The sequence below is a fragment of the Rhipicephalus sanguineus genome, chromosome 9 (assembly GCF_013339695.2).
Source record: "Rhipicephalus sanguineus isolate Rsan-2018 chromosome 9, BIME_Rsan_1.4, whole genome shotgun sequence".
NCBI classification, from domain to species: domain Eukaryota; kingdom Metazoa; phylum Arthropoda; class Arachnida; order Ixodida; family Ixodidae; genus Rhipicephalus; species Rhipicephalus sanguineus.
The window spans coordinates 39280306-39307006 of record NC_051184.2 but is presented as its reverse complement, the minus strand read 5'-3'; the positions used below and the strand labels follow the sequence as shown (position 1 = coordinate 39307006).

The window sequence follows — 26701 nt, the reverse complement described above, 5'->3', positions numbered from 1 at the left end:
CTTAGTGTTTTTATTATTTCCCGTTTTGCCTTCCTCTACATACTAGCTGTGTATGTAATTTATTAGATGCGTAGCAGCTCTTTGACTAGCCTGTGTAACGCTGTCCGCCCGTCCGCACAAACGCGAGGCAACGCGCTTCCTTCGGCGCAGGTGTTGGAGCGGTGCCAAGTAGGTCACGCCGCAGCTGGGCGTTGACGTTGACGTCAACGAATTTTAATGATTCAATAATAATGATTGGTGAGGTTTCACGTCCCCCAAACCATGATATGATTATGAGGGACGCCGTAGTGGAGGGCTCCGGAAATTTCGATCACCTGGGGTTCATAACGTGCACCTAAATCTAAGTGCATTTCGCTTCCAACGAAATGCGGCCGCCGCGGACGGGATTCGATCCCGCGACCTTCGGTAGAGATTTGTGTCGGTTAAATAGAGGCGAATGTCGCCGACACCGTATATATACCGCACGCAGGACGCACTGTTCGGCGATGGCCAAGCTGTTCAGTGACGTGGTCGGGACGCTGGACAAGCCCGCGTTGCTCGCGGACGTGGTGAGGACCAACGCGCTCGAGCACGCCACCCGCGACGTGCTGCCGCTGCACTTCGAGTCCCTGTGGCAACTGGTCGAGACGAGCGTGGGCCTCGGCGCACCCAGGACGCCCGCCGCCGCCGCATCGTGGGAGAAACTGCTCGAAGTACGGCACGTACCAGAGACGGACTTAGCTTAGGGGTGGGCGACCTGCTAGCAGGGGCGTAGCGAAGGGGGGGGGGGGGGGGGGGTTGGGAGGGTTCAACCCCCCCCCTCGAAATTTTTCAGTTTTGCTTGCGCATATATACACGCACACATACAAACGCACGCACGATCATACATAATGTATGGTTGAACCCCCCCCTCCCCCCCGAAAAAAATTTCTGGCTACGCCCCTGCCTGCTAGCATCAAAGTTGGGGGGAAGGGGGGGGGGGGCACCACTCGCTTTTATATAAGTTTTCTTTGGTTTTCCGGTCTAGTTGAACACGACGCTGTGTGCTCGATTCCCGCTTGTTTTTTGTTTTCTTTTAATGCAGTTTTGATTGGCAAAACCTTGAGCCGCGACCATGGGCGTCGCCAGGGGGTGCAAAATGGGCACCCCCCCCCCCCCCCCTCTCCTCCTGCAAGCCACAAGAGCACTTGCCTCCTACGTAAGCACACAAGCGCTCCCCGCCCTCCACCGCCGTGATGCGACACGAGTTCGCCCCCCCCCCCCCCCCCCCCCCCCCTTCATCCTGCCGACGCCCACGGCCACTATACTGAAATGTTTACTAACGTAATGTATCATTGGCAGGTATCGATAATTTTAAGTAAGACATATAGGCGCCGCCACCTTGGGCTTTTGATTTTTGTATATCGTGGCGTGAATTGATAAGCTCTGGAAACGTCGAATATGCACCAACCCAACCGTTTTCCCGTGTATACGCCTACCGCATAGCACTATTCGTTTAGTTCAATATACAAAAGGGCAACGTTAACAGCCGAATGTGGTGGCACCGAAATCTATCCGTAAAATATTTTATAGCAGAGGCGTATGAAAGTCGGCTGCTTTTCACATTCGTTGTAACACTTGATGGCGAAAGCGTGCTGCACACCTGGTAATGCATAAAATTGTCCAATCGGGTAGCTGACTTCTTGCGAGACATCAGCAGCCGCAGTGTGAGAGACACGCATTAAGTTACTCACATCCGATTGCATTGCCCCCCCCCCCCTCCCTCATTCTAAGAATTCTGCACCTCGCGTGGTGTAGAACTTCCTCCGTAATCGGTCCACCTTTCACCAAGCAACGACGTCATAATGTGACGACATCATGATGGTATCGTATGACGTCATCTAATGTCACGATGACGTCTTTAGCCGTTTCCTCTCCACGCACCCCTCACTCGGAGAAGGTCGCGTGTGTTTTTTTGGGCAGGTCTCGCGAAAGCCTCGCAAAGTTCGCGCGCAAGTGTCGCCGAGGGCAGCGCCAACAGCGCCACTTAAGGCTTTCGCCTTAACAAAAAGATGATCCATATGCCTCTCTCATAGCAATAAATTATAACACGAAAGTGAAACGTGCCTTTGTAGAAGTAGTTGCAGCGTTTCTGAACGTTGAGAAATGCAAGAGCGTAAATTTCCACGGAATATAATGTGACTGACACCTCCATATCGTTTTACGGGCGAAGCTCCTTAAGGCGGCACCCGCTCGTCCCTCGTAGTCGTAGTCGTAGTAGTCGTAGTGCGTAACCAGTCTTACGCTTTGACCTCCAAGGTGGTGCCGGTGGGAGATTTTTCCTGTGCGTTGTTGAACAATAAAAAATTCGCAGCGTGCGCGTTAACTAAAAGCCGAATTCTTCCCTCTCTCATTCCCCATTAGCAGCCATTGGCATGTTCCAGTAGGAAACGTTAGTAGAAGTAGAAGTGTAAGTGTTAGCTAAAAGCCGACTTCTTCTGTCTCTCATTCCCATTAGCAGCCATTGTTTACAAACTCCAAGGTAGTGCCTGGTGAGATTTCTCCTGTGCGTGATTAAACAATAAAAATTTTGTTCAAAACGCCGTTGATTGATGAACCAACGAAAGACGCCAGATGTTTTGTAAAAGCAAAACGAAAGAACGCCAGATGTTTCTAAAGCAATACGAAAAGACGCCAGCTGCTTAACGAAAGACGCCAGATGTTTTCTAAAGCAATGGTTTTCTAAACAATGAAAATTCACAGCGTACATGTAAAATTAAAGTGAGCTGCAAGTCGTCATAACTCATCGAACCTTTAGTATAAACGCGCCCGATCTCACGTCGGTGATGATGTACTGGGCAGAATTCACGGAAGATTCACGGTTTACCGATGAACCTCCGTAGCTTCGCCCACTCATCATCATTCACTCCGTGGATATGCTGTGATTTTTTTATAACTTAGTTTCTAACGCACCGCCGAATCGTTAGAACAAACATGCGTTTGTGCAGAGAGAGAGAGAGAAACATTTTATTACGTCACGCACCCCTCGCACGCTTCCCTCGCAGGTGCGCGCGTACGTCACTCTCTCCCTCACCCGCCGGAGCGCCGCAGCTGCCGGCTCGAACGCCCGCTCGCCTCCCGTGTCCGCGTTTCAAACAAACGTTTACACCAGTAAACGCTACACCGAGTTTCGCTTGAAACGAATCTTCCAGCGCTCACCGCAGCACCCGCGTTAGCGCCGTTCGAACTGTGACGCCACCCGTGCGCAACGCTGCGGCTTCGCATCCCATCAGCGTTCCCTTCGGGGAGATGGTCCAATTTCTTTTTATTACTGTGCCTACTTTTTGTTTTCCAGTGTTTATATGTGATGTTGTATAAAACCGCTTAAAATGTGTTCACCGCCTCAATGTAATGTCTCTGATGGCGCTGTGAGTATTGCGTAAATAAATAAATAAAATTTCTTTTTGAAACGAAGCTTGTATTGGCTGACCTGCGAAGCTGGTGGCGGTGTTCCAAGAAAACCGTGTGACGGAAAAAAACACGCGACGCGCTGACCCAAAAAACCCTCCTCACCCACACATTGTAACAGTTCAGCACAGAGGATTACCTGCATGACTGTCCCGGCCGCATTTTCGGCGGAGTCGAAAATGCTAGAGGCCCGTGTACCTAGATTAAGTTCACGTTAAGCATCCCCAGATGGTTGAAATTTCAGGAGCCCTCCACTACTGCGTCTCTCCTAAACATTTCGTGGTTTTGGGACGTTAAACCCCAACAATTACTATATTACCTGCATGACTGTGATGCAGCAAATGTTTGCTCATTCTATGGGACAAAAGTATGTTTTCTTCAAGCGAATAATCTCAACTGTCGTCCATCAGTTTAAATCAACGCCACACAAGTTATCTTAAAAAAAAAAAAACATGCCTGATTCATCTGTCATTTTAATCGGTATAACATGAAAGTGAAACTTATCTTCACAGAAGTTGAATCCGAACTGCAGCGGCCGCATTTCGATGGAGGCAAAATGCTAGAGGCCCGTGTGCTTAGACTTAGATGCACGTTAAAGAACCTCAGGTAGTCTAAATTTTCCGAGATCCCCACTACGGCGTCTCTCATAATTATATCGTGGTTTTAAGAAGGTCACGAATTATTAAGAAGGTCACGTTGCCCACCGTCCTACAAAGCTCCGATATGTTGCAAGGAACTTGAATAGTGCATGGCCGTCGCTACTTGCAACGCCGCTTCTGATAAGCACCGTGCTTCATTATCAAGGGTGCCCACGCATGCGCATCTGATGAAGAAGGACCATTATCAATAACGTTCTTGGTTATCTCGAAACTGTTGCCGGTGTAGACGGCCACGCACTTACCCAAGTTTTCGTGACATGCTTACTTGACCCTCCCAAACACTTCATCTTTTTTTTCTCCGGTGATAAGCAGAGTAGCGGCGGGACATAGTATTTCTGAGTAGCGTTTCGACGATCTGAGAGTGCGGCAGTCCTCGATCATAGGAAGTGAGTTGATAAACAATGTGGCGGTGACGATACATGGTGTTAAACAGTATACGCGAGGGGCCAGGATTATGGTGGCGGCTACCTCCGTGTACATCCAGGTCTGACCAAAGATTCGACATGAGGTAAACACAAAAGAAGGGAAAGCGTGCAAACACAGTCACAACAGACGATAACAAGAAAACACAAGCCAAATGAACGAATGCTTACTCCATGTTATAATGTGTAACGAGAGAACACGGGCTGTCCAAGCTATTCATTTTAAGACGAAAGCCTTTTAAGACGAAAGCCTCATCAAACGCGAAATTTGACCGTCGACGTCGGCAGCGTCAACACGCGTGATGCAAAAAATAATCACGTGATGATGTCACCGTGACGTCACAGATTGCAAAATTTGTTGACATCGTCATGACGTCATAGTGACATCACATAACGTGACGTTGCATGATGGCGTCACCACACGACATCGTCGCTTGGTCATATAGGTGAGCCGGTCCCGGAGGCACGTGAGGTGTAGAAAGCTTGCAATGCCTCCGATCCCGGAGGCAATGCAACAAAGCGCTAGCCGCAGAAAACTTTCGGGGGCGGGTGGATCGATTCAAGCGACTGAGAAGGAAGCAAAACAGAAGATGGCTTCTGCCTTGGAATCACCATAGGCATATGCATAAGGGACCCTGTGGGTTTTTACTGTGTCGATTTCGCAGCTTGCGTGTGCGATATGCAGACGAGGTGCGAATCTTTCATTTAAAAAAATTGAGCAAACCATACGGCGAGACTACTTTACGAAGTCGAGCAAAAACTGGTCTTTCAAGGGTTTTGTGGAAAGACAAAACAAAAATACTTCCTGGCATCAGTCACGCAGAACGTTAGCATTATGCTTTCAGAAGTGCACCAAGGGCAAATTCCTTTCGTGAGGATTCGTTTAGCACTACCTCTAAAACACGAACGTGCTATACAATTGCGGGCACATGGTGACGACATGAATGAACGTGTGATTGGCATTCCTGCAATATCATGTTAAATAACAGCAACATTGAATTTTATACTACCGCAAAACCTTGGGGTATTATTTTTCATGAATAAGTTAAATGGGATCACCATACCGAACATTTGCACAATAAACTTTGCAAGGTCTTAGGTATATTAAGAAGCGGTCAGCGTGTATTGCTAGTTCTTCAAAAGCTTTTCATATTTAATGCACCCTTTACGCCACATCTGCGCTATTGCAACTTAATTTGGGGTAATATAAAAATTAATTTATAAAAATCTTATCTTACAAAAAGAAAAAGGTTCTGCGATCTGTTGTAAAGCTTCCACTTAATGCCTACACTTCACAACTATTCGTCAAGTGTAAAACAATTAAAATGAACCTCCTATACCAATACACTTTATTATTTTCCTTCAGATCTGATACCTTAACAAGTCGCGCTTATACGCAGTGTTCCTAACCTAGAACTAAATCCTTCTCCGCGCATAATCTGAAACTCGGACCACTGGTATATTCCGCAACCGCGTACTAACTATGGTTTTCAAGCATTATGTTATTGCTTGCCAAATATACCAAACAACTTCAAAATTACTTATCAGAATGTAAGCACACTCTCTAATACTTTTATTTTGAATATGCTTTCGTTGAAGTGTCCGTAGTAATATTTCTCTCTTTGTATAATATTTCCGGAGCCCTCCATCGCGGCGTTTCTCATAATCATCATCGTGGTCTTGGGGCGTAAAACCCCAACAGTTATTATTATTATCTTGTTGTGTAATTTTTTTCAATGTAATGCATGCGTATTGTTCGTCTACATCGTCTTGAGATGTAATTGCTTGTTTTGAGGTCTTGTTGCCACAGCGAACCTGGGTGTGTAGGAGTTGTCAAGCCGCTTTAACACAGCCTTTTTTCCCCGTCCCAGCCACTTATAGTGTGCAACAGTATGTGGCAAATAAACATCAAACCGTTCACCGCAGAAAAAAAAAAAGAAAACGGGGGGCATCTTCGGACAAGGCGATAACGGCCCTGACACGACGTCTGGCTCCTTCGGCAAATGTCTTGAAGCGATGTTTTTTTTTTTTTTCTTTTCGCGAGCAACGATAAGGGGAACAATCGAACTCTGTTCTTTTATAATCTCGCCGACGAAGCACCTCCGTTGCCACAAACGCGCTTCTCAAGATGGCCTCGTTCGTCGCCGCACTCCTGCTGTCCGCTGCGGCATCCCTGGCGCCGACATTTCCCCAAGATGCTCACCTCAGGCACGCCAGGGCCAGCAATGCTTTCGGCGTTGCCCTCTTCAAGGAACTCTGTTCGAAGACGACAGACCGGAATGTCGTCTTCTCGCCAGCGAGCGTCAGCATCGCCTTGGGAATGTTGTATGCCGGAGCTAGCGGCAAGAACCTCGGGGAACTGTCAACCGTTCTCGGACTCTCGGACGCCGGACTCGTCGACAGGGACGCCGTGCTGTCGGCCTACAAGTCGCTCGTCGAGACCAAGTCAGCCAACGCCACGCTGGACATCGCCAACATCGTACTGATTCAGAAGGACTTCGAGGTCCTTGAGCAGTACAGGAAAGACGTCGCCAAGTACTTCCATGCAGGAGCGCTGTCGGTGGACTTCTTTCGCGACGCCCAAAGAGTGGCGGCCGAAATCAACGACTGGGTGAAGAAGAAGACCAGGGGGGAAATCCCCAAGCTCCTGGACGTCGCCCCGCCGATGAACACCGTGGCGTTTCTCATCAACGCCATCTACTTCAAGGGCATGTGGGAGACCACGTTCCAGGATCGCGACACCAAGCCGCTCGCCTTCTACAACCACGGCCAAGACGAAGTGAAGGTGGCCACCATGTCAGTTCGTCGGCGCTTCGGTTACGCAGTGGTGGAAGAACTGGAGGCGAGGGCTTTGGAAGTGCCTTACGCCGGAGACCGATTCAGCATGGTCGTCATGCTTCCCAATAGCAGGACCGGGCTGTCGACGGTCGAGACCCGCCTAACGACAGACCTGGTGGAGAAGATCGCGAACCGTCTGACGCTGAGGGACGTTCAGCTGTGGCTGCCCAAGTTCAAGCTGCAGACCGAGTACGACTTAGTGGAGCCGCTTCGCAGGCTTGGACTCATAAGTGCCTTTGGCAAAGGTGCGGATTTTTCTGGTATCAGCGCCAGAAACGATTTGCAGGTGTCCGACGTGGTGCACAAGGCTGTGGTCGAAGTTAGCGAGGAAGGCACTGTGGCTGCTGCCGTCACGGCGGTACGTGTCTCCTTCAAGAGCGGTGGATTCGTTCGGCTACCTCCTCCTACTCCTTTCCGCGTCGAACACCCATTCGCGTTCTATATTTGGGACAAAGTTGACAAGCGAGCGCTTTTCATGGGAGCTATTAGAAGTCTTCAATAATGCTTCATTGTATATGTACGCCTGCGAAATGCCTCAAACGCTTCCTATATACGGATCTAGGAGCAATTCGCAAGCGTGCGTTCGTTCACTTTAAACTGTACCCGAGACTTTGCTTTCACCACCGTTGCTAATATTCAAGGCTCTGCTTTAAACAAGGATTCCCAAGTTTTCTAATTTTTCTTGAAAGAAGGCAACCAGGCGGAGAATTACCGGCGAGTTGTAGAGGGCAACAAATTTGCGTGTGACCAACATTTCCAGTTTCGTCCTGCTCCTCGTATGGACCAATAAATCATTTTGTACGGATAGAGAACTGGTTTATAGTTTGGTATCATTGGGTCAGGAGACGTAACAGCAACAATAGAGAAAGAACTAAGCAGGTCGACAGCATGCCGCCTGAATGGGCGCAATGTCCTCCATGTATGACTTGTTGAGCTTTAATAGCGCATACATTTAGCGTGTTCTCCGCACGATTGAATTCTTGGGCAATCTCCCTGAGTGGTTATGCTTCATATGTTTGATGTCATTGCGCTCATAATGCTAAAACTTAGTATGTGGACAACTGGGCACATGTAAAGAGAATTGCCGATAGTGGGGCAATATTTTTTCTTCTTTCTGAAGTCTGTCAGCAGAATTTGAAATGAGTGAATCTCTGGATCGTTTTTTTTCTCACGTGCCGAAGGTTTAAAATTCAAAGGAAAAGACTGCTATAGAAGGACCCCTCCGAGAGATGGGCTTGAATTTGTCACTTCCGGTGGTTCTTTTATTTGGTGCTACCATACTTGGTTTTTGCCAGAGGAGCGTTTTCGACGCTGTATGCAATTTCCAACGACAGACTAAAAGAATTCGATGTCAAGTGTAAGTTAATTCAGTTTCTTTTTCGAACGTTTCCTTCTTTGACCACAGCGGTTCATTTATCTATATGTATGTATTTTAGTCGCTTTTTAAGTGCTTTTGTTAATTTTACTTGGTTATATCATTAATGAGTTACGGCTAGATATTCATTTTAAACAATTTTCTTCAGAAAGTGAACTAATTTCTTAATCAAGGCATCGTCCGATTCATGGCCAATACTCCGGAGTGGGTTGCGCCAAGGATCCTAGGTACAACAGCCACAACAATTTGAAAAATGGCAATAAATGTAGTTTCTTTGGTTATTTCTTGCACATATCCTTGTATGTATTTCGTCACTTTCGATACGGTCAATCCAGGGGCGTAGCCAGGCGGGGGGGGGGGGGGGGTTGGGGGGGCTCAACCCCCCCCCGAAATTTTTCATTTTTGCTGGTACACGCGCACATACAAACGCACGCACGAACATACATAAAGTATGGTTGAACCCCCCCCCCCCCCCCCGAAAAAAATTTCTGGCTACGCCCATGGGTCAATCCCTCTCCTCTCGGTTATATTATAACAGGAGCCATGTTTCAAGGTCACAACAACGACGATAGTGTGTTCAATATACATTCAAGTTTAGGCATTTATGTAACACAGTGACCTCTGTGTCATTCCCGTAACAAGGTAGAATCTATATGACCATTAGTGTTTGTTGGCGTTTACTTTGAGCCCTTACGTAAAACATCATGGAAGCTTCGCTTCGTCAGCTTAGGATTGAGTCTGTATTTGAGCCACACCAATGGATCCCCAGAGACGGCAGGCGCGGCCGAGTGGGACAGAGAGTTTAGTGGAGCGACGACATTAAGAAATTTGCGGGCGTAAAATGGAATCTGCTCATGCAGGACATGGTTGGGTTGGAGATCACTGGGAGAGGAGGAGGAGGTAAAACTTTATTTGACCAAAGGATTTGGGCACGTACGTCCCAGGGTCCACGCACGACCGTCATTCATCGTGCAGCGGAGATAAGATAGGCTGATCACGATGATGATGACTGTGTTACAGCCAAACCGCGAATCAGGTCAGATTTTTGGGACAGTATACACTCTCCCACATGATGAAGATTTGCTGGGAGAAACAGCGAAATAACCAATCAAATTTTGAGAAGTTGGGTAATAGTTTGAAGGAAGATGTGCATGCAAAGACGTTTCTGGTTAGGTAATTGGGTATGTTTTGGAAAGGCTAACCTTCAGTTCGTCGCACGCATTTTGTCGTTTCGGCAGTACGTCTTTTCATTATGGGGTCCTGTCGGAAACCTCCAACAGGACCCCATAATCGACGAGACTAACAGGTCTCGTCAATTCAAGGGAGTCGGCCTGTGAGCTAAAATCGGCAGGTAAGGCGCTTTTGTTTTCGTCATGGATGCCTTGATGATTTTTACAACAGCCTCAGCAAGTCCGTTACTCTGAGAGCTAGATGTAATGTGCTTGATACCGTAGTGTTCGCGCGAAAAGTGAAAACTCAGTCGACGAAAACTGTGGTCCATTATCAGAAACCACTTACGAATTCCGCGGCGTGGAAAAAATATCTTGCAGCGGTTGACTACAGCTGCGGACGTGAGCTTCTCTAGCTGAACTAGTTCAGCGTACCTTAAGTAATAACCTGTGGCTGTCACCCACCCTGGTTCTTTAAGTGAAAGAAGTCCATTGCAATGCGTTGCCAAGGTCTTTCTTCAAGTTCGGAGGTTATTAGTGAAATTTTTTTTCCTGACTCGTGTTTCAATGCATTGCTGGAATTGCTTCACCAGGGACGAGACGTCAGCTCCTATGGTGGGCCAACAGACACAATTCTCTGCCTCGAGCAAGCGGCATTGTTATGTCGAAGTGTTCTTCATGTAAATGTCGTAGGACTTTCTTTCGGCACGAGCCAGGGATGACAACTCGAGCAGCGTAGAAGAGTAATTCTTTCTCCGCAGTGAGTTGGTGTAGATCGTCCTAGAAGCGTCCACTCGTAAGTCTCTCCTGGAGGTCCATTCTTCCTTGCGCAACAGGTGAAGCTCTTTTCAAACAGGGTCTTCTTGTTGAAATGTTTTGAACCATTGAAGACAGTGTTTGGCTATGGGAATAGAGGCTTTCAAAGAGCCCAGGAAATATTCCACGCTTTTTTTCTAGCTCGGGTGCCTTCTGTTTCTTGCAGAAGCGCTCTCGAAAGTGCCTGCGGCTGGGAGTTCTATGCCTGGAACGTATGCTACCTCCTAGTGATGTCGCACCATTCTTACCTTTAGCCTTTGTAATCTGGGCGTTAAGTCATCAAGGCTATTCGAAGTGAAGATGGGAACCAACGGCTTATGGTCCGTCTACAGCCTGGAACAGCTTGCCGATAAAGTAACCGCTGAATTATCACATGCCCAGTCTGAAGCAATAGCCTCCTCTTCCATTTGAGTGTAACGCTACTCGATCTCTGAGACTAATCTTGAGGCATAAGCGGTGACAGAAAACGCCATATTCGTTTGCTTCTGCCGGATTAATGCCCCCAGTTCGATGGGCGATGCATCGGCGGTTATGATTGTTGCTTCTGATGGATCGTTTACTACAAGGACCGGGCGCTATGAGAGTACTGACTTCCATCTGCTGAATGCCTGCTGTTGTGAAGCACCCCAAGCACATGTTTACTTGCCACTTACTTCTGCATTGTATATCGAAATGCCCACTTCTCTTGAAGCAAATTATTGGAGATTAATGCAAGACCCTGGACATCCTTCCCACTCATGAAGGGGCGAAGAAACTTGCGCGAAATGAAGCGCCAACGACCACACGTCTGACAATTGCACTTCTTCCCTACACTGCGTCAACTGTAAAGGCGAACATACAGCTAATTCCCGGTCGTGCTCGTGCTGGAAAACAGGAAAGGTAAAAAGTCAAACAGCCCCTTACGTATTCGCCTAAGACGACTCGCACGCGAAAGCCATCTTCTTGTTTTTCACGAGGGTTCTGAGGTGGGATAGTTGGTTCATGAACGTTGTGGCAGAACAAGCGCAGACAACGAGACGAAGCGCTGACCCCTTAGGAAAATGAATATTGAGTTTCTAGTGTCGACTTAATGCACTCCTAATATGTCATTAGCCAGGCATTTGACGTACAATGCCTAATGTCGTTTAACAATTAAAGCACATTAGAGAATGGCAATGCACATTAGAATTTCTGGTGACCACAGTGGCCAGGTTTTCTTTGTCATGGCTAATGTCAAAAATCATCCCCAACAAGAAGCAGCACCATGCCCTTAAAAAGAAAAAAAAATTGTAAAAGCGCGAATACAGCTAGTTAGTCTAGCTTACAAAACAAATTCTCCCGGGCATTTTGATATATAGAGCACCAAAAATGTTTCTTTAGAGTTAGTGTGGACTATCAACTGCTGATAGTCAGCGCTGTGTCCTGTATGTTCTTCGTCCCGTTGTCTGCGCTGTTCTGCCACAAAAGTGTTCTTGCCCTTCTTATTGCCTCTTGTTCTCATTCGATTGTACTGATCCTTCCACCCCACCACCCACCCGAACGCTTTCTGCACCTGACGTGGTTTTGCATTGTCTCCAGGATCGGAGGCACCGCAGGTTTCTGCACCTCACGTGGTTCCGCAGCACTGCCTCAATTGTGACGTCATTATGCCGTCATCACGTGATTTTTCGCATCACTTCGAGATGACCCCGCCGCCTCCGATGATCATTCTTTGTGTTTGATGATATATCCAAGGTTTTCGCCTTAACGATGGCGCTGAACGTAAAAGAAAATATCCTAATATAGTCTGTTTCTGAGAAGCACGGAAAATATTGCCATACCTTTCTAGAAGTTATAAAGGCCTCAGGAGTCCGCCGTGTCCACGCAAAGTGACTCGGTAGTGACTCCTTCCGCCTCCTTGGCCGAAGCAGCTACGGCTGCTCCATCAGCTTCAAAATATCCGCAGACACGAGTCCTCTCAGGGCCCCAAGATCAATCGAGCACGAAGGCCTGAGGACACCCGCTTCAGCGCCAAATTCTCGATCCTCCAGCACCCTTTAGAGTGCGATGGAGGTCGACCCGAAAACCTCGCTGTCGTTGACACCGAAGGGTCAGTGCTGCAACAACAACGCGACAACCACGCGAATTAAAAAAGCAATCACATGAAAGGCTATCGCTATTATTAATAATGGCAGCCATTTAAGAGAAATGTGACGTTGCATTTGTCACCTCTTACTCACTCGTAATTATGTGTTATTTATTTTCAAAACGGCTTTTATAATTCGTTGGGATTGTAGGGTGCTAATACGCAACATACGTGACATTAAATATATACTGACCAAATTATCTCATCTGGCCTGGTACCTACAGGAAAGAAATCCTAGGCGAGAAACACACCAACAACCTCAAAGGCGCGATTGTCATACGGCGCGACCGTACTCAGGCTAGCTGGCTGCCGGGTGGTGTGGCCGGTGTTCCAGCAGGAGGAGTGATTGCTAAGTCATATAGAGTCCGCTGCTGTCACAATTTTAGCGCATAAAATCATTGCCATTTGTTCCCTTTGCATTTCACTAATCACTTGTTGTTACTCTAAGAGATTTGGAGTCAATCTCAGACCAGTTGCCGGATCCTTTCGTTATAGCGGGCAGCATTATAACGCACATGGGAAGCAAAGCACTTCGGGGAAGCAAAACCGCAGACGCCAGACAGCAAATCCTAGAATATATTAGAGCGATAGCTCTCCTCCCCACGAGAAAGCGCCTCGTTCCGTGAATATGACCTTCGTGCTCAGCAAAGGTCACGCCAGCGTCTCTGAGCTGCGTCAGCGTCGCAGAAAATTCTCTACACATTGCCCGCGAGATTGGGCAAGGCAAGATGCGCCGGCCAAAGAGCTTCAGCAAAACGCTAGTCGCCCTGAAGAAAAAGCACGCTCGCATTTGTGTCCGCAAACAGGAACAGCGACACACACACACACACGCACGCACGCAAGCACACGCACAGTCTTTCAAATAAAAGCTCCGCTTTTGCAACACGTAACGTGCAGGTGGTGCTTTGCCACGGGCGGAGAGAGACATTGGTACGGAGCTGAGAATGCGCCCCAGAGCGAAGATTCATTCGCTTTGGAAGTGCAGTGCAGCCTTTCACACAGAACGCTTTTTCTTTTTCAAAAGTCCACCCAAGGCAAATTCTATCACGTACGTGATAAATAATTTATCACTACCTTTAAAACACGCACAGTGCAATTTCGGGTGCGTGGTGAGGACATGAATGAGCAATTGGCCTCAGAAAAACCCATAGAGGTGTTAACGGTTACAACGCGACGTCCGGCCCATTCGTGGACTGCCCCGTAGGGATGTTTTTTTTTTTTTTTTTTGGGGGGGGGGGTGACGATAAGGGCAACAATGGAAGTTCGTTCGCTTATATTCTCGTCAACGAAGCACCTCCGCTGCCACAAGCGCGTTCGTCATGATGGCTTCGCACATCGCCGTTCTCCTCCTGTGCGCCGCTGTAATCCTAGCGCCGCCGACAACCACCCAAGATGCTCAACTAGGACATGCCAGGGCCAACAACGCCTTCGGAGTTACCCTCTTCAAAGAACTCTGTTCGAAGGCGGCCGACAAGAACCTGGTCTTCTCGCCCGCGAGCGTCAGCATCGCTTTGGGAATGCTGTACGCTGGAGCCCACGGCAAGACCCTCGAAGAACTGCCTGCCGTTCTAGGACTCCCGGACGCCGGACTCCTCGACAGGGGCGCCGTGCTATCTGCCTACAAGTCGCTCGTCGAGATTAAGTCCGCGAACGCGACGCTGGACATCGCCAACACGGTGCTCATCCAGAAGGACTTCGAGGTCCTGGACCAGTGGAAGAAAGACGCCGTCGAGTACTTCCAGGCGGAGGCGCGGTCGGTGGACTTTGTTCGTGACGCCGACGGATTGGCGGCTGATATCAACGACTGGGTGAAGAAGAAGACCAGGGGGAAGATCCCCAAGCTCCTGGAGGACGCTCCGCCGATGAACACCGTGGCGTTTCTCATCAACACCATCTCCCTGATCTTATTACTGTGCATACGCAGTATAGCAAAGCCAAATGCTTCTGTACATCATGTTAGACATACGTACAAACAGTTAAAATTGAGCTAACACAACGGAACAAACCACTCTTTGAGGACGTGCATGGCATACACGCATATGCAAACACGTCGTGGCTAACAGACAACGCAAAGAGACATCCACACCAGGGGCGTAGCCAGGGGGGGGGGGGGGGGGCTTATGGGGCTTCAGCCCCCCCCGAAATTTTTCGTGCTCTCATACACCACCAACCAGCGGCGTCACCCGGGTGGTGGGATTTATTGGGCTTGAGCCTGATTATCATTTATTTAATTATTTATCTTTTTCTGACCCTCAAAATAGCAGTTCTAAGCAAGTTTGATATCGGGCTCTACACAGATGGCTCAAAAGTGGATGATGACACAAAACATCAACTGCTAGCTTCTCCTTGGATTCCTTTGCCATGCTATATGTTTAAGTCTATGAACGATTTTAAGCAGAAACGAAGATTTACGTGGCTTGGCTGGACAGGTACCAATGGCTTAGCTACTCAGCGCTTCAAGAGGGTGCGTTTTGTCGAGTGTGTGTCCTTTTTAGCAGAAGTGAGATTGGCAAGGGCCAACATGCGCGCACTAAAGCCCTCGTATCCAAGCAATTTCAAAAGTGGAAGAACGCCCTCGAAGTCTTCGGTGCACATGAAGCCACTAAATATCACACTGGCGCTCATCTGGTAGCCGATAGTTTTCTTCAAACCTTCTCAGGATGTGTGCCCAGTGTTGTTGATCAACTGGACCATGGCAGGCAAATTCAAATAACAGAGACCCGAAGGAAGTTACAGCCTATTGTTGAGACAGTTCTTTTTTGCGGACGCCAAGGTGTGGCTCTCCGTGGACATACAGACAATGGTCCCATGGATTCAAGCACAGCCTCCTCTACAAATACAGGCAACTTCAGAGCGCTGCTTCGCATGCGCGCGGATTGTGGCGACGCAGATCTAAAAAAGCATTTGGAAAGTTTCCCAAATAAGGCGTCATATTTTATTCCAGATGTACAAAACCACATTATAGAAATCGCTGCTGCAATCATCAAGGAAAGCCTAGTTGCAAAAGTAAACGCTGCAGGCTGCTTCTCCGTACTTGCTGATGAAACGACGGATGTTGCTGGTATCGAGCAGCTTACTGTTTGTGCAAGGTACCTTAATAAGGATGCGTACGGAATCGAAGAAGTGTTCTTAGGCTTTGTGCCAATTCACGACCAAATGGCCGGGCCCTCGCCGACACCATCATAAGGCTCCTTATAGAAATGGGAATTAACATGCAGCATCTCCGTGGTCAAGGCTACGATGGTGCACGTTCGATGGCCGGCAAAACGAATGGTGTTCAAGCTGCTGTTCGTGAGAAATAGCCAGCCGCACTCTATGTACTCACTGAGCGTGTCACTCCCTTAACCTATAGTTGTGTGTGCGGCATGCTCCATCACAGACATGCCAAACTGTTTTGGGAGTCTGAAGGCGACGTCAGTTTTTTCCCGTAAATCTTCCGCTCACACGTTTTGCGAAAAATGATAAGTTTGAGCTGTCGTGAATCTACAAGGCAGCGCCTTTTGGGACTATGCGAAAAGCGCCTTGCCGAGAAGCACGATGCAGTGCTTTCATTTGTGAGCCTCTTTGAACCGTTGATCGCGGCACTAGAGGAGATTAAGTTTAACGGAAATGGCGAAAGTCCAGTGCAGGCAAACAGTCTAATGTTGGCACTCTTTTCACCAGCGTTCCTTGTAAGCCTGCATGTGACGGAGCACGTGTTAGCACTGACTTTGCCACTGTTAAAGGAGCTGCAGACGAGGAGTATCGACATGAGCGCTGCCATTGACGACATAGAATTCGTACAGCAGACAATTGAAAGTGACCGCAAGAACACGAATGCTTCTTTCTCAAAAATACTTGCACAAGTGCAGGCATCGGCAGAAAAACTGAATGTGGAGATCACCAGACGTCGAGCCGGTGCCCGGAAGCAAAACCTTGGGAGCAATGCATTCGAAAGCGCGGAAGAATATTTTCGCAGAACCCTGTTCATTCCGTTCATGGACCACGTACTAGCCCAGTTAAACCAACGGTTCGAAAAGCACGGGGCACTTCTAAAGGACTTTTCATTAAGTGTACCATCCGTAATACCACCAATGCAAGATGGTCGGGAGAAAGGAGCAGAAAATCTTCTGACCGTTTTTGCGCATGACGTCGAAACGAGGGCTGGTTTCGGAGAACCGCGACTATTGTGGACAAAGTGGGCGAACAAAGCAGCAAACCAGCGCCCCAGTACTGGAACCGATGCCCTCTCTCATTGCGACAGCAGGTTCTATGCGAATGTGTACAAGCTACTCCGGATTCTAGTCACCCTTCCAGAGACCACTGCCAGCGCAGAGAGAACGTTTTCAAGCATGAGGTTACTTAAGAACTACTTACGCTCCACGATATCTGAGGAACGCATGGTTGGCCAGTCACTTCTGTACGCTCACAGAAATGTCGACATCAGCGTGTCGGAAGCCATTAACCACTTCGCTAAGCTTCCTCGCTGGGTCAACTTTGTCCTTTGATACCGAGCAGGACAAAAATCAGCGCAAACGAAACGAAAAGACACTTCTGTTCCAGAGTTTATGTCAATGAGCCCGTAATTCTGACGCAGTATTATTGTCCACCACCTTTTAAAGCCGTGAGGATTTTGTACCTTTTAGCGGTTAACACTGTGACCTAATATAAACATAAGAATACGGGCATCAGGTGGACATTACCAGCCAATCGACAGCTTCACCTTGTTCACTGAGAGGTCGGCATACGCGGCGTTACCAAACAAATTCAACTATTGGGAAGCCGTACTAGCATCATTGTTTGTTACTTTCATTTGTCGTTTTTGTTCTTCATTGCTTTTTGAACTAGAAGCGGCAACCTTCCTTTTATATAGAGTGCACAATAGTGGTTCGCACTTTTAAAACAGTTTTGAAATAGTTTCTTTCGTTATTTCTGCGCTCTTCCTTTATAGTTCTGTCCAAATGGTGCGTCCGAGACAGCTGCTTGGCCCAAGGACATATCAGTTGGGCATTATGTATAGTGATCATTGCTTAGTTCCGTTTATTGATGGCATATTTAAATGTACATTTTGTGAAGTTTTGCTTATGCGTACTGCGCACTGTTTCCGGTGACTTATGTTTTGCCCGTATTCGAGGTGTACTTTCCCATTCTTGCTTTTCCCTGGCCGCATCATTTGTGCAAAAAGATGAACATTTTGCGTAAACAATGTGCATTAAAATATTTCATCTCGTCCTGGTTATTTCGTGGACTTCATTTTTTTTGTTATCAGGCGCTTGTTCAGTTCAAAACTGATGCAGTTCCGAAGTTTACGTGATATTTGCCGTACCTGTTACACACACACAAAAAAAAAATATTGAAAAGATTGAAGACAGTTATTCCTGGAAAGATCTTGCGGGCATGCCAACATAATATTTTTACGAAAAAAACACATTTCTTACTCGTTCTTAACAGAGGGCAGCATTCAAGAAGTGATTTGCAGCATCTAATACAAATTGTCACTGGTAATACATATTAATGGTAATACCAGTGACAATGTATGTACATGGTAATACATGTACATACCCACGCCTTTTTTGGAAAATTATGAAACCGGACGACAAAACCACATTCTCTCTTTGTGACACTTCTGGATCCCCCGTCGCCGATTGCGACGTTCCATCCGTCAACTCTGCATTTTGTTCCTTCTTTACTAACGAACCTAACAACGAACCTCCTGATTTTCCGCATTTTGCTTTTCCGCCAATGCCAAAGATTGAATTCAATTCAGAGGGAATTGTAAAGTTATTAACCAATTAAAGAACTCTTCGTCATACAGTATAGATGGGATAAACGCCAAAATTCTGAAAAATACTAAACATGTATGCAGTTCCATATTGTCAATCATTTTTCAGCAGTCACTCGACACAGGTTAAGTCCCATTAGACTGGAGAGTTGGGAAGGTCATTCCGGTCTTCAAGAAAGGTGACCGCTCATTTGCAGGTAACTACCGACTAATCTCGCTCACTAGAGTTTGTTCAAAGATCATGGAACACGTCATCTTTTCTCATGTTGCTACAAGTTTATCATCCGTAAACTTCTTTCACCCAAACCAACATGGCTTTCGTAAAGATCACTCATGCGAGACCCAACTAACATTATTCCTGCACGACATTCACCTTCATATGGACCGTAACATCCCAATTGACACACTGTTCTTAGATTTTGAAAAAGCCTTCGATAAGGTACCCCACTCCCGTCTCCTTCTAAAACCTCGCGTCTAAACCTTCATCGCCATGTTTTTACCTGGATCAAAGCATTCCTAACAAACCGTAAACAATTCGTGCATGTTAATGATCACTCCTCCGACCTCTCTCATGTCTTGTCCGGTGTGCCCCAGGGTACCGTCCAAGGGCCTCTTTTATTCATAATATACATTAACGATATTCCACTTTCCGTTGAATCTAACATCCGTCTTTTTGCTGATGATTGTGTCCTCTACCGCCCTATAAATAACCCCACCGATGTCTCCTCTCTACAGCATGACCTCTCACGCATTCAGCAGTGGTGTACCACCTGGTTGATGTCCCTAATGCGAAAAAAACATTACTAATTTCTTTCCATCGTCGCCGAAACCACACGCCGGCTACTTACACAATCAGCAACGGTCATATAGCTGCTACTGACTCGATTAAATGACTGGGCGTCCATCTTTCGAGTGGCCTATCTTGGGGCGACCATATAAATCATATAATTCACTCCGCTAACCGCTCTCTCGGGTACATACGCCGTTACATTTCCATGGCACCACCTTCCGTTAAACTACTCGCTCATAAAACCATTGTGAGACCAAAACTTGAGTATGCATCTGCTGTCTTTGACCCCCACCAAACTAATCATATCGAAATAAGTCAAGACAGAACCGAGCAACCAGATTCATTGTTTCAGATTATTCCCGCTACTCGAGCGTCTCCGCCCTCAAATCCCAGTTAAATCTTTCTACCCTCGCTCTTCGTCGTCGTATTGCACGTCTCTGCCTTTTTCACAGATTCTTTTATTCAACCCCCCGTGACAACCACCTCATCCAGCCGGTCCATCGAGGTCATCGCACAAGTCATCCAAATGCTGTGATTCCGCCACGTGCCCACACCACCTCATTTCAGCAGTCCTTTTTGCGCACCGCCCGAGACTGGAATGACCTTCCGAACGGAGCAGCAGTCATCCGCGATTTTGCGCGCTTGAAAAATGCCATCCAGGAAACAGACTCAACCACATCCTAACATACACCTTCATCGATACCGCCATTTTATGACGCCCACCCCTCATGTAGAGTCCCATACGGGACCTTTGCGGATATAATAAATAAATAAATAAATAAATAAATAAATAAATAAATAAATAAATAAATAAATAAATAAATAAATAAATAAATAAATAAATAAATAAATACATTAATTAATTAATGTTATTCATATACTTAGTCGTTCTAAAAATTCAATGAGGAAGTCGCGCTGCAACGTGAGCCCCCCCCCGAACAAAATTCCTGGCTACGCCACTGATCCACACTAACCGTGGTTCAGCCAGTAGCCGCCAGGCGGCGACTCCGCTCGATCTCGCGGCCAATAACTGAGCCTTAATAATTGCTTTAAGAGAGGTCCTCTCTCGATTACGCGTTTGAGACCTCTACATCCTGTTGATAAGCTGCTTGTCATTCAGCAAAGCGTGAAGCCTTCATCGACCCCTCTTGTATGGAGTTTCCAGGGCCGTGACCTTCCATTAACGTTATTCGAAGATTCCAGTTCGAACGCTTCGCGGCATATTGTGGGCATGCCTCGTTCATTCGCTTGAGGTATGGCACTCAGATTAACTTCACTTTGCCATTTTTCTTTCCTTTTTTTCTCCGTCAATTTTTATGCTATAGCTGAAGGAAGCGTACATGCTATATCTTAGTCAAAAAGAGGAATAGACAAAGTAATGAGTAATTTCCTTGAAATTACTCTCATGAAGTAAGTATTACTAAATTATCAGCCCACAAAAGCAATCAATACAAACGTCTGAGAGGAAAAGGAAGATGGCTTTCAGCTTCGAGTCGTCTTAGGCAAATGCAAAGGGACCATGTGTCTTTTGTTCTTGTAGCCCAGAATAACTGCCGTTAAATGAACAGCTTTTTCTCACCTTCGTCTTGGTGTTGTATAGTATATTCCAACTCCGACACGTCACTTGTGACGTATCAAGGATGAAAAGTAGAAGAAGAAGAAGGTGCAGCCACGACGTTTTGTCCGTTTCCCTCAGAAAGTGAATTAATTCTTTAAAAGAAAGGCACGTGCCGTCCGATTCATGGCCTATCCCCCGAAGTGGGTTGCTCCAAGTGTCTGAAGAAGAACAACAAGTTCTCAACTGAAGCAGCACGTCGTTACCTGTCAGGAAGCCCAGAAGATGGGCCAGGTCGGCAGCCAAACCGGGACGCCGCAGGAGCTGCAAAGCCTGTCGGAAAGCGACAAAAGAGCGATTCGAGAGGCCTGGCGGTTGTTCTGCGACTCGCACCCGGATCCCGGCGCCTTCCTTTTCTCGGCGCTCCTGGACAGGCACCCAGAGTACCAGGCGCTTTTTAAGGAGTTCAGGGACGTGCCCAGGAGCGGCCTCGTCAACGTGCCCTTCTTCAAGTCAGTGTGTGCAGCGTCGCACTTTCTGTGCATCCGCCTTTTTTCACACTTCCACGGCGCATGCGCCCTTCCCCTAGCGGGAAAGTCGCGAAACGATATGTTAGGGTCTCCGCACGCCTTTCAATCTCGGTGGCTTTTGTTCTGGTGAGCCCGGTTGTCCCGGATCACCCCGAAAAGCCCCGTTCCCCTACAGAAATGGCAGAGGGCAGCACGGGAAAATGAAAAAGGCGTATTGAGTGGGTGATCAGGACAGCAACGGGTACAAGACAGGCGCGCTTGCCGCCAGCAGGACGATTGCACACAATCGTGTGCTTTCGTTATGAATACAGCTCAATTGACATAAATGGAGGTATTGTTGTTGGACAGGCCAGGTGAAACGCAAAGAGCAAATAACCGGTAATTATTAATGGCCATAAAGTGCGCACCGAAAGATCGATAGAGGAATAACTTGGTGTGATTGAAGAAGCGTGGTGAGCTGGGCTATAGTTGGTAATGGTTCATCGCGGAACAGGGCAAGAATGTCAAAACATCAAAGACGAGAAAGGGACACAAACAACAGGTGTGACTGACTTCAGCAGTTTAAAATCGCAGAGCTGAAGCGAAAATGGCTTAGCGAGGCAGACGTTCGTTTCAAAATGGAGAGTTGTGTAGATATGATCGTTATTGTGTTTCGCATAAAAGATCTTGTAAACTGCACGCGTCTATATCGCTGCTGAGAAATACCACCACTGATTGATACAGACGCCCGCGAGCTACAATTCTGTAGGATGTGCCTGAAACGTGGCGGCAATGGCGCGATTCCGCAACCATATCCGGCGCGTGCTTTCTGCAAAAGCACACCCTTATTTTGTTGTCTTGTCGCTTCGTAACAATATGATTCAATAATAATGATTGGTGAGGTTTCACGTCCCCCAAACCATGATATGATTATGAGGGACGCCGTAGTGGAGGGCTCCGGAAATTTCGATCACCTGGGGTTCATAACGTGCACCTAAATCTAAGTGCATTTCGCTTCCAACGAAATGCGGCCGCCGCGGACGGGATTCGATCCCGCGACCTTCGGTAGAGATTTGTGTCGGTTAAATAGAGGCGAATGTCGCCGACACCGTATATATACCGCACGCAGGACGCACTGTTCGGCGATGGCCAAGCTGTTCAGTGACGTGGTCGGGACGCTGGACAAGCCCGCGTTGCTCGCGGACGTGGTGAGGACCAACGCGCTCGAGCACGCCACCCGCGACGTGCTGCCGCTGCACTTCGAGTCCCTGTGGCAACTGGTCGAGACGAGCGTGGGCCTCGGCGCACCCAGGACGCCCGCCGCCGCCGCATCGTGGGAGAAACTGCTCGAAGTACGGCACGTACCAGAGACGGACTTAGCTTAGGGGTGGGCGACCTGCTAGCAGGGGCGTAGCGAAGGGGGGGGGGGGGGGGGGGGTTGGGAGGGTCAACCCCCCCCCTCGAAATTTTTCAGTTTTGCTTGCGCATATATACACGCACACATACAAACGCACGCACGATCATACATAATGTATGGTTGAACCCCCCCCTCCCCCCCGAAAAAAATTTCTGGCTACGCCCCTGCCTGCTAGCATCAAAGTTGGGGGGAAGGGGGGGGGGGGGGGCACCACTCGCTTTTATATAAGTTTTCTTTGGTTTTCCGGTCTAGTTGAACACGACGCTGTGTGCTCGATTCCCGCTTGTTTTTGTTTTTTTTTAATGCAGTTTTGATTGGCAAAACCTTGAGCCGCGACCATGGGCGTCGCCAGGGGGTGCAAAATGGGCACCCCCCCCCCCTCTCCTCCTGCAAGCCACAAGAGCACTTGCCTCCTACGTAAGCACACAAGCGCTCCCCGCCCTCCACCGCCGTGATGCGACACGAGTTCGCCTCCCCCCCCCCTTCATCCTGCCGACGCCCACGGCCACTATACTGAAATGTTTACTAACGTAATGTATCATTGGCAGGTATCGATAATTTTAAGTAAGACATATAGGCGCCGCCACCTTGGGCTTTTGATTTTTGTATATCGTGGCGTGAATTGATAAGCTCTGGAAACGTCGAATATGCACCAACCCAACCATTTTCCTGTGTATACACCTACCGCATAGCACTATTCGTTTAGTTCAATATACAAAAGGGCAACGTTAACAGCCGAATGTGGGTGGCACCGAAATCTATCCGTAAAATATTTTATAGCAGAGGCGTATGAAAGTCGGCTGCTTTTCACATTCGTTGTAACACTTGATGGCGAAAGCGTGCTGCACACCTGGTAATGCATAAAATTGTCCAATCGGGTAGCTGACTTCTTGCGAGACATCAGCAGCCGCAGTGTGAGAGACACGCATTAAGTTACTCACATCCGATTGCATTGCCCCCCCCCCCCTCCCTCATTCTAAGAATTCTGCACCTCGCGTGGTGTAGAACTTCCTCCGTAATCGGTCCACCTTTCACCAAGCAACGACGTCATAATGTGACGACATCATGATGGTATCGTATGACGTCATCTAATGTCACGATGACGTCTTTAGCCGTTTCCTCTCCACGCACCCCTCACTCGGAGAAGGTCGCGTGTGTTTTTTTGGGCAGGTCTCGCGAAAGCCTCGCAAAGTTCGCGCGCAAGTGTCGCCGAGGGCAGCGCCAACAGCGCCACTTAAGGCTTTCGCCTTAACAAAAAGATGATCCATATGCCTCTCTCATAGCAATAAATTATAACACGAAAGTGAAACGTGCCTTTGTAGAAGTAGTTGCAGCGTTTCTGAACGTTGAGAAATGCAAGAGCGTAAATTTCCACGGAATATAATGTGACTGACACCTCCATATCGTTTTACGGGCGAAGCTCCTTAAGGCGGCACCCGCTCGTCCCTCGTAGTCGTAGTCGTAGTAGTCGTAGTGCGTAACCAGTCTTACGCTTTGACCTCCAAGGTGGTGCCGGTGGGAGATTTTTCCTGTGCGTTGTTGAACAATAAAAAATTCGCAGCGTGCGCGTTAACTAAAAGCCGAATTCTTCCCTCTCTCATTCCCCATTAGCAGCCATTGGCATGTTCCAGTAGGAAACGTTAGTAGAAGTAGAAGTGTAAGTGTTAGCTAAAAGCCGACTTCTTCTGTCTCTCATTCCCATTAGCAGCCATTGTTTACAAACTCCAAGGTAGTGCCTGGTGAGATTTCTCCTGTGCGTGATTAAACAATAAAAATTTGTTCAAAACGCCGTTGATTGATGAACCAACGAAAGACGCCAGATGTTTTGTAAAAGCAAAACGAAAGAACGCCAGATGTTTCTAAAGCAATACGAAAAGACGCCAGCTGCTTAACGAAAGACGCCAGATGTTTTCTAAAGCAATGGTTTTCTAAACAATGAAAATTCACAGCGTACATGTAAAATTAAAGTGAGCTGCAAGTCGTCATAACTCATCGAACCTTTAGTATAAACGCGCCCGATCTCACGTCGGTGATGATGTACTGGGCAGAATTCACGGAAGATTCACGGTTTACCGATGAACCTCCGTAGCTTCGCCCACTCATCATCATTCACTCCGTGGATATGCTGTGATTTTTTTATAACTTAGTTTCTAACGCACCGCCGAATCGTTAGAACAAACATGCGTTTGTGCAGAGAGAGAGAGAGAAACATTTTATTACAAAATATATAAACCAAGCATGTGGGAGGGAACCCTAGTTCGGGTTTCCTATGACGATCTCAGCGACGACACGGGCCCGTTCAACCAAGGCCTGGCGGACCTCGGGAGGCCCGTCGCAGAGGGCATCGTCCCACAGCTCCTTCCCAGGGTCCTCGTATCCCGAAGCATTCTCAGCGTGGAGCTTGCCGAAATTTATACCCCAATGATAGATTTATTTCCTTTCCGCCTACAATATCACAAATTCTCATATAAAGGTCATACGTATCGTTCGAAATCTTCCAAAATACATTCATAAAAGTTAATCCGAGAAATAACTGCACACCAAGATGCTACCGAAACGAACAGTAGTGCCTATCCCATTTCTGAAGGGTGCGCAGAGTGGCATTCTGAAGACGTCACTCGTGTCACTTCGTCTCCGAAAAAAGCAGTTGAACCTGCGTAATGTTGAACACTTTCGGAAAATAAAATTCTCTTAAACGAGGTCAAAAATCATACATACTACAGAAATAAAGAAGAATTAATGGCAATAAATTACCTGAAATCTTGAGAAACGCTCCCTAAACATTCCACTGGTACCCGCTTCACGCAAGACAGGGCGCCACCGCCTCGGCAAGCGCGCGATTGTCAAGGGATTCACTGCGTTGCCCGTGCTACGCACATCCTCTGGTTTCAAGGTGGCGGAGCTGCATTAAGAGCAACTACACCAAGACCTACACAGGAACGACATTGGATTTTTTTTTTCTAAACACAGCTCTCTCATAGAAGTGGCAGAACTTATACGGTTTATAGCGCTCGACATCGTTGACCTTTTGATTTTCCAAACACGCCACAAAAAGCCTAGGTCGATTCCACGAAAGATCAAAAAACGGTGTATATTTGATGTTTCCGATTTTCCTGATAATTTTGTATGTTGTGCACATATGACTGCACAGCACGAAATCGCAGTTCGTTTTCAAATAAAAAATTTTTTCAACACAGGAAAATTCGACAAGTGTCGCCGGTTGACGACGACCAATTTACGAAGAGTGCGTTTTCGTAAATTCGGAAGCATGCTGACAGCTACTGAAGCTATATATTACAAATGTCTTTCTTTTTAGAGGAAGTAGAAGTAAAGAGGAAATAGCTCTTATCATTTGAGGGAATTCTGAGTATGTATTTTTAAAAATTCACGAAAAACGCTGCGTTTTTGAAAATCAGTCAAATTTGGGACGCTATGGCTACTTCTGTGAACATCTTCGCTCGTTCATATTTGCAGTATGAATAGGCCTTTATGTGAATAATGAACCTCTGCATTTGTATTTCTCTAAGAATTTTTGAAGTAATAAATTTTCATGCTCGAAACACCAAAAAGACAAAAGTGCTCCTCGATTCAAAAATCTATAATAAAAAAAACCCAATCTCAATTTTGTTCAGAGTCGCCCAAAATGTTCTCAAAGGACTGCAGAATGATATTATGAAAAAACATGTTGCATCATTTTTATTAGAACAAAAGCAGAAAATGTCAAATATTGTGTTTCCAGAGCGTGGTGGCTACTGTGTAAAGGACATCTCTAGTAACAAGAAAATACAGTAACACGTCTTTTTTCTTCTCTGAGCTTCGCTAAACAACAGTAACGATCTATTGTCGGAAAGTGGGAACTG

At 47.2% G+C, this 26701-nt stretch overlaps 3 protein-coding genes across 3 annotated transcripts in view; 2 read left to right on the top strand and 1 right to left on the bottom strand.

The window, feature by feature from the left end:
* Positions 1–26701, bottom strand: part of LOC119405030 (uncharacterized) — a 122647-nt gene that overhangs the window by 60563 nt on the left and 35383 nt on the right. The gene's annotated exons all lie outside the window — the stretch shown is intronic.
* LOC119405031 (intracellular coagulation inhibitor 2) lies at positions 6624–8460 on the top strand. The gene has a single exon (XM_037671782.2). The coding sequence runs from the start codon at positions 6636–6638 to the stop codon at positions 7845–7847; it is 1212 nt and encodes a 403-aa protein (XP_037527710.1). The 5' UTR covers positions 6624–6635; the 3' UTR covers positions 7848–8460.
* LOC119405460 (serpin A3-8) lies at positions 14067–14800 on the top strand. Its single transcript, XM_037672295.2, has one exon. The coding sequence runs from the start codon at positions 14129–14131 to the stop codon at positions 14798–14800; it is 672 nt and encodes a 223-aa protein (XP_037528223.1). The 5' UTR covers positions 14067–14128.

Coding starts and splice junctions, on each gene's coding strand:
- LOC119405031 (XM_037671782.2), top strand. CDS start 6,636: ATGGCCTCGTTCGTCGCCGCACTCCTGCTGTCCGCTGCGGCATCCCTG.
- LOC119405460 (XM_037672295.2), top strand. CDS start 14,129: ATGATGGCTTCGCACATCGCCGTTCTCCTCCTGTGCGCCGCTGTAATC.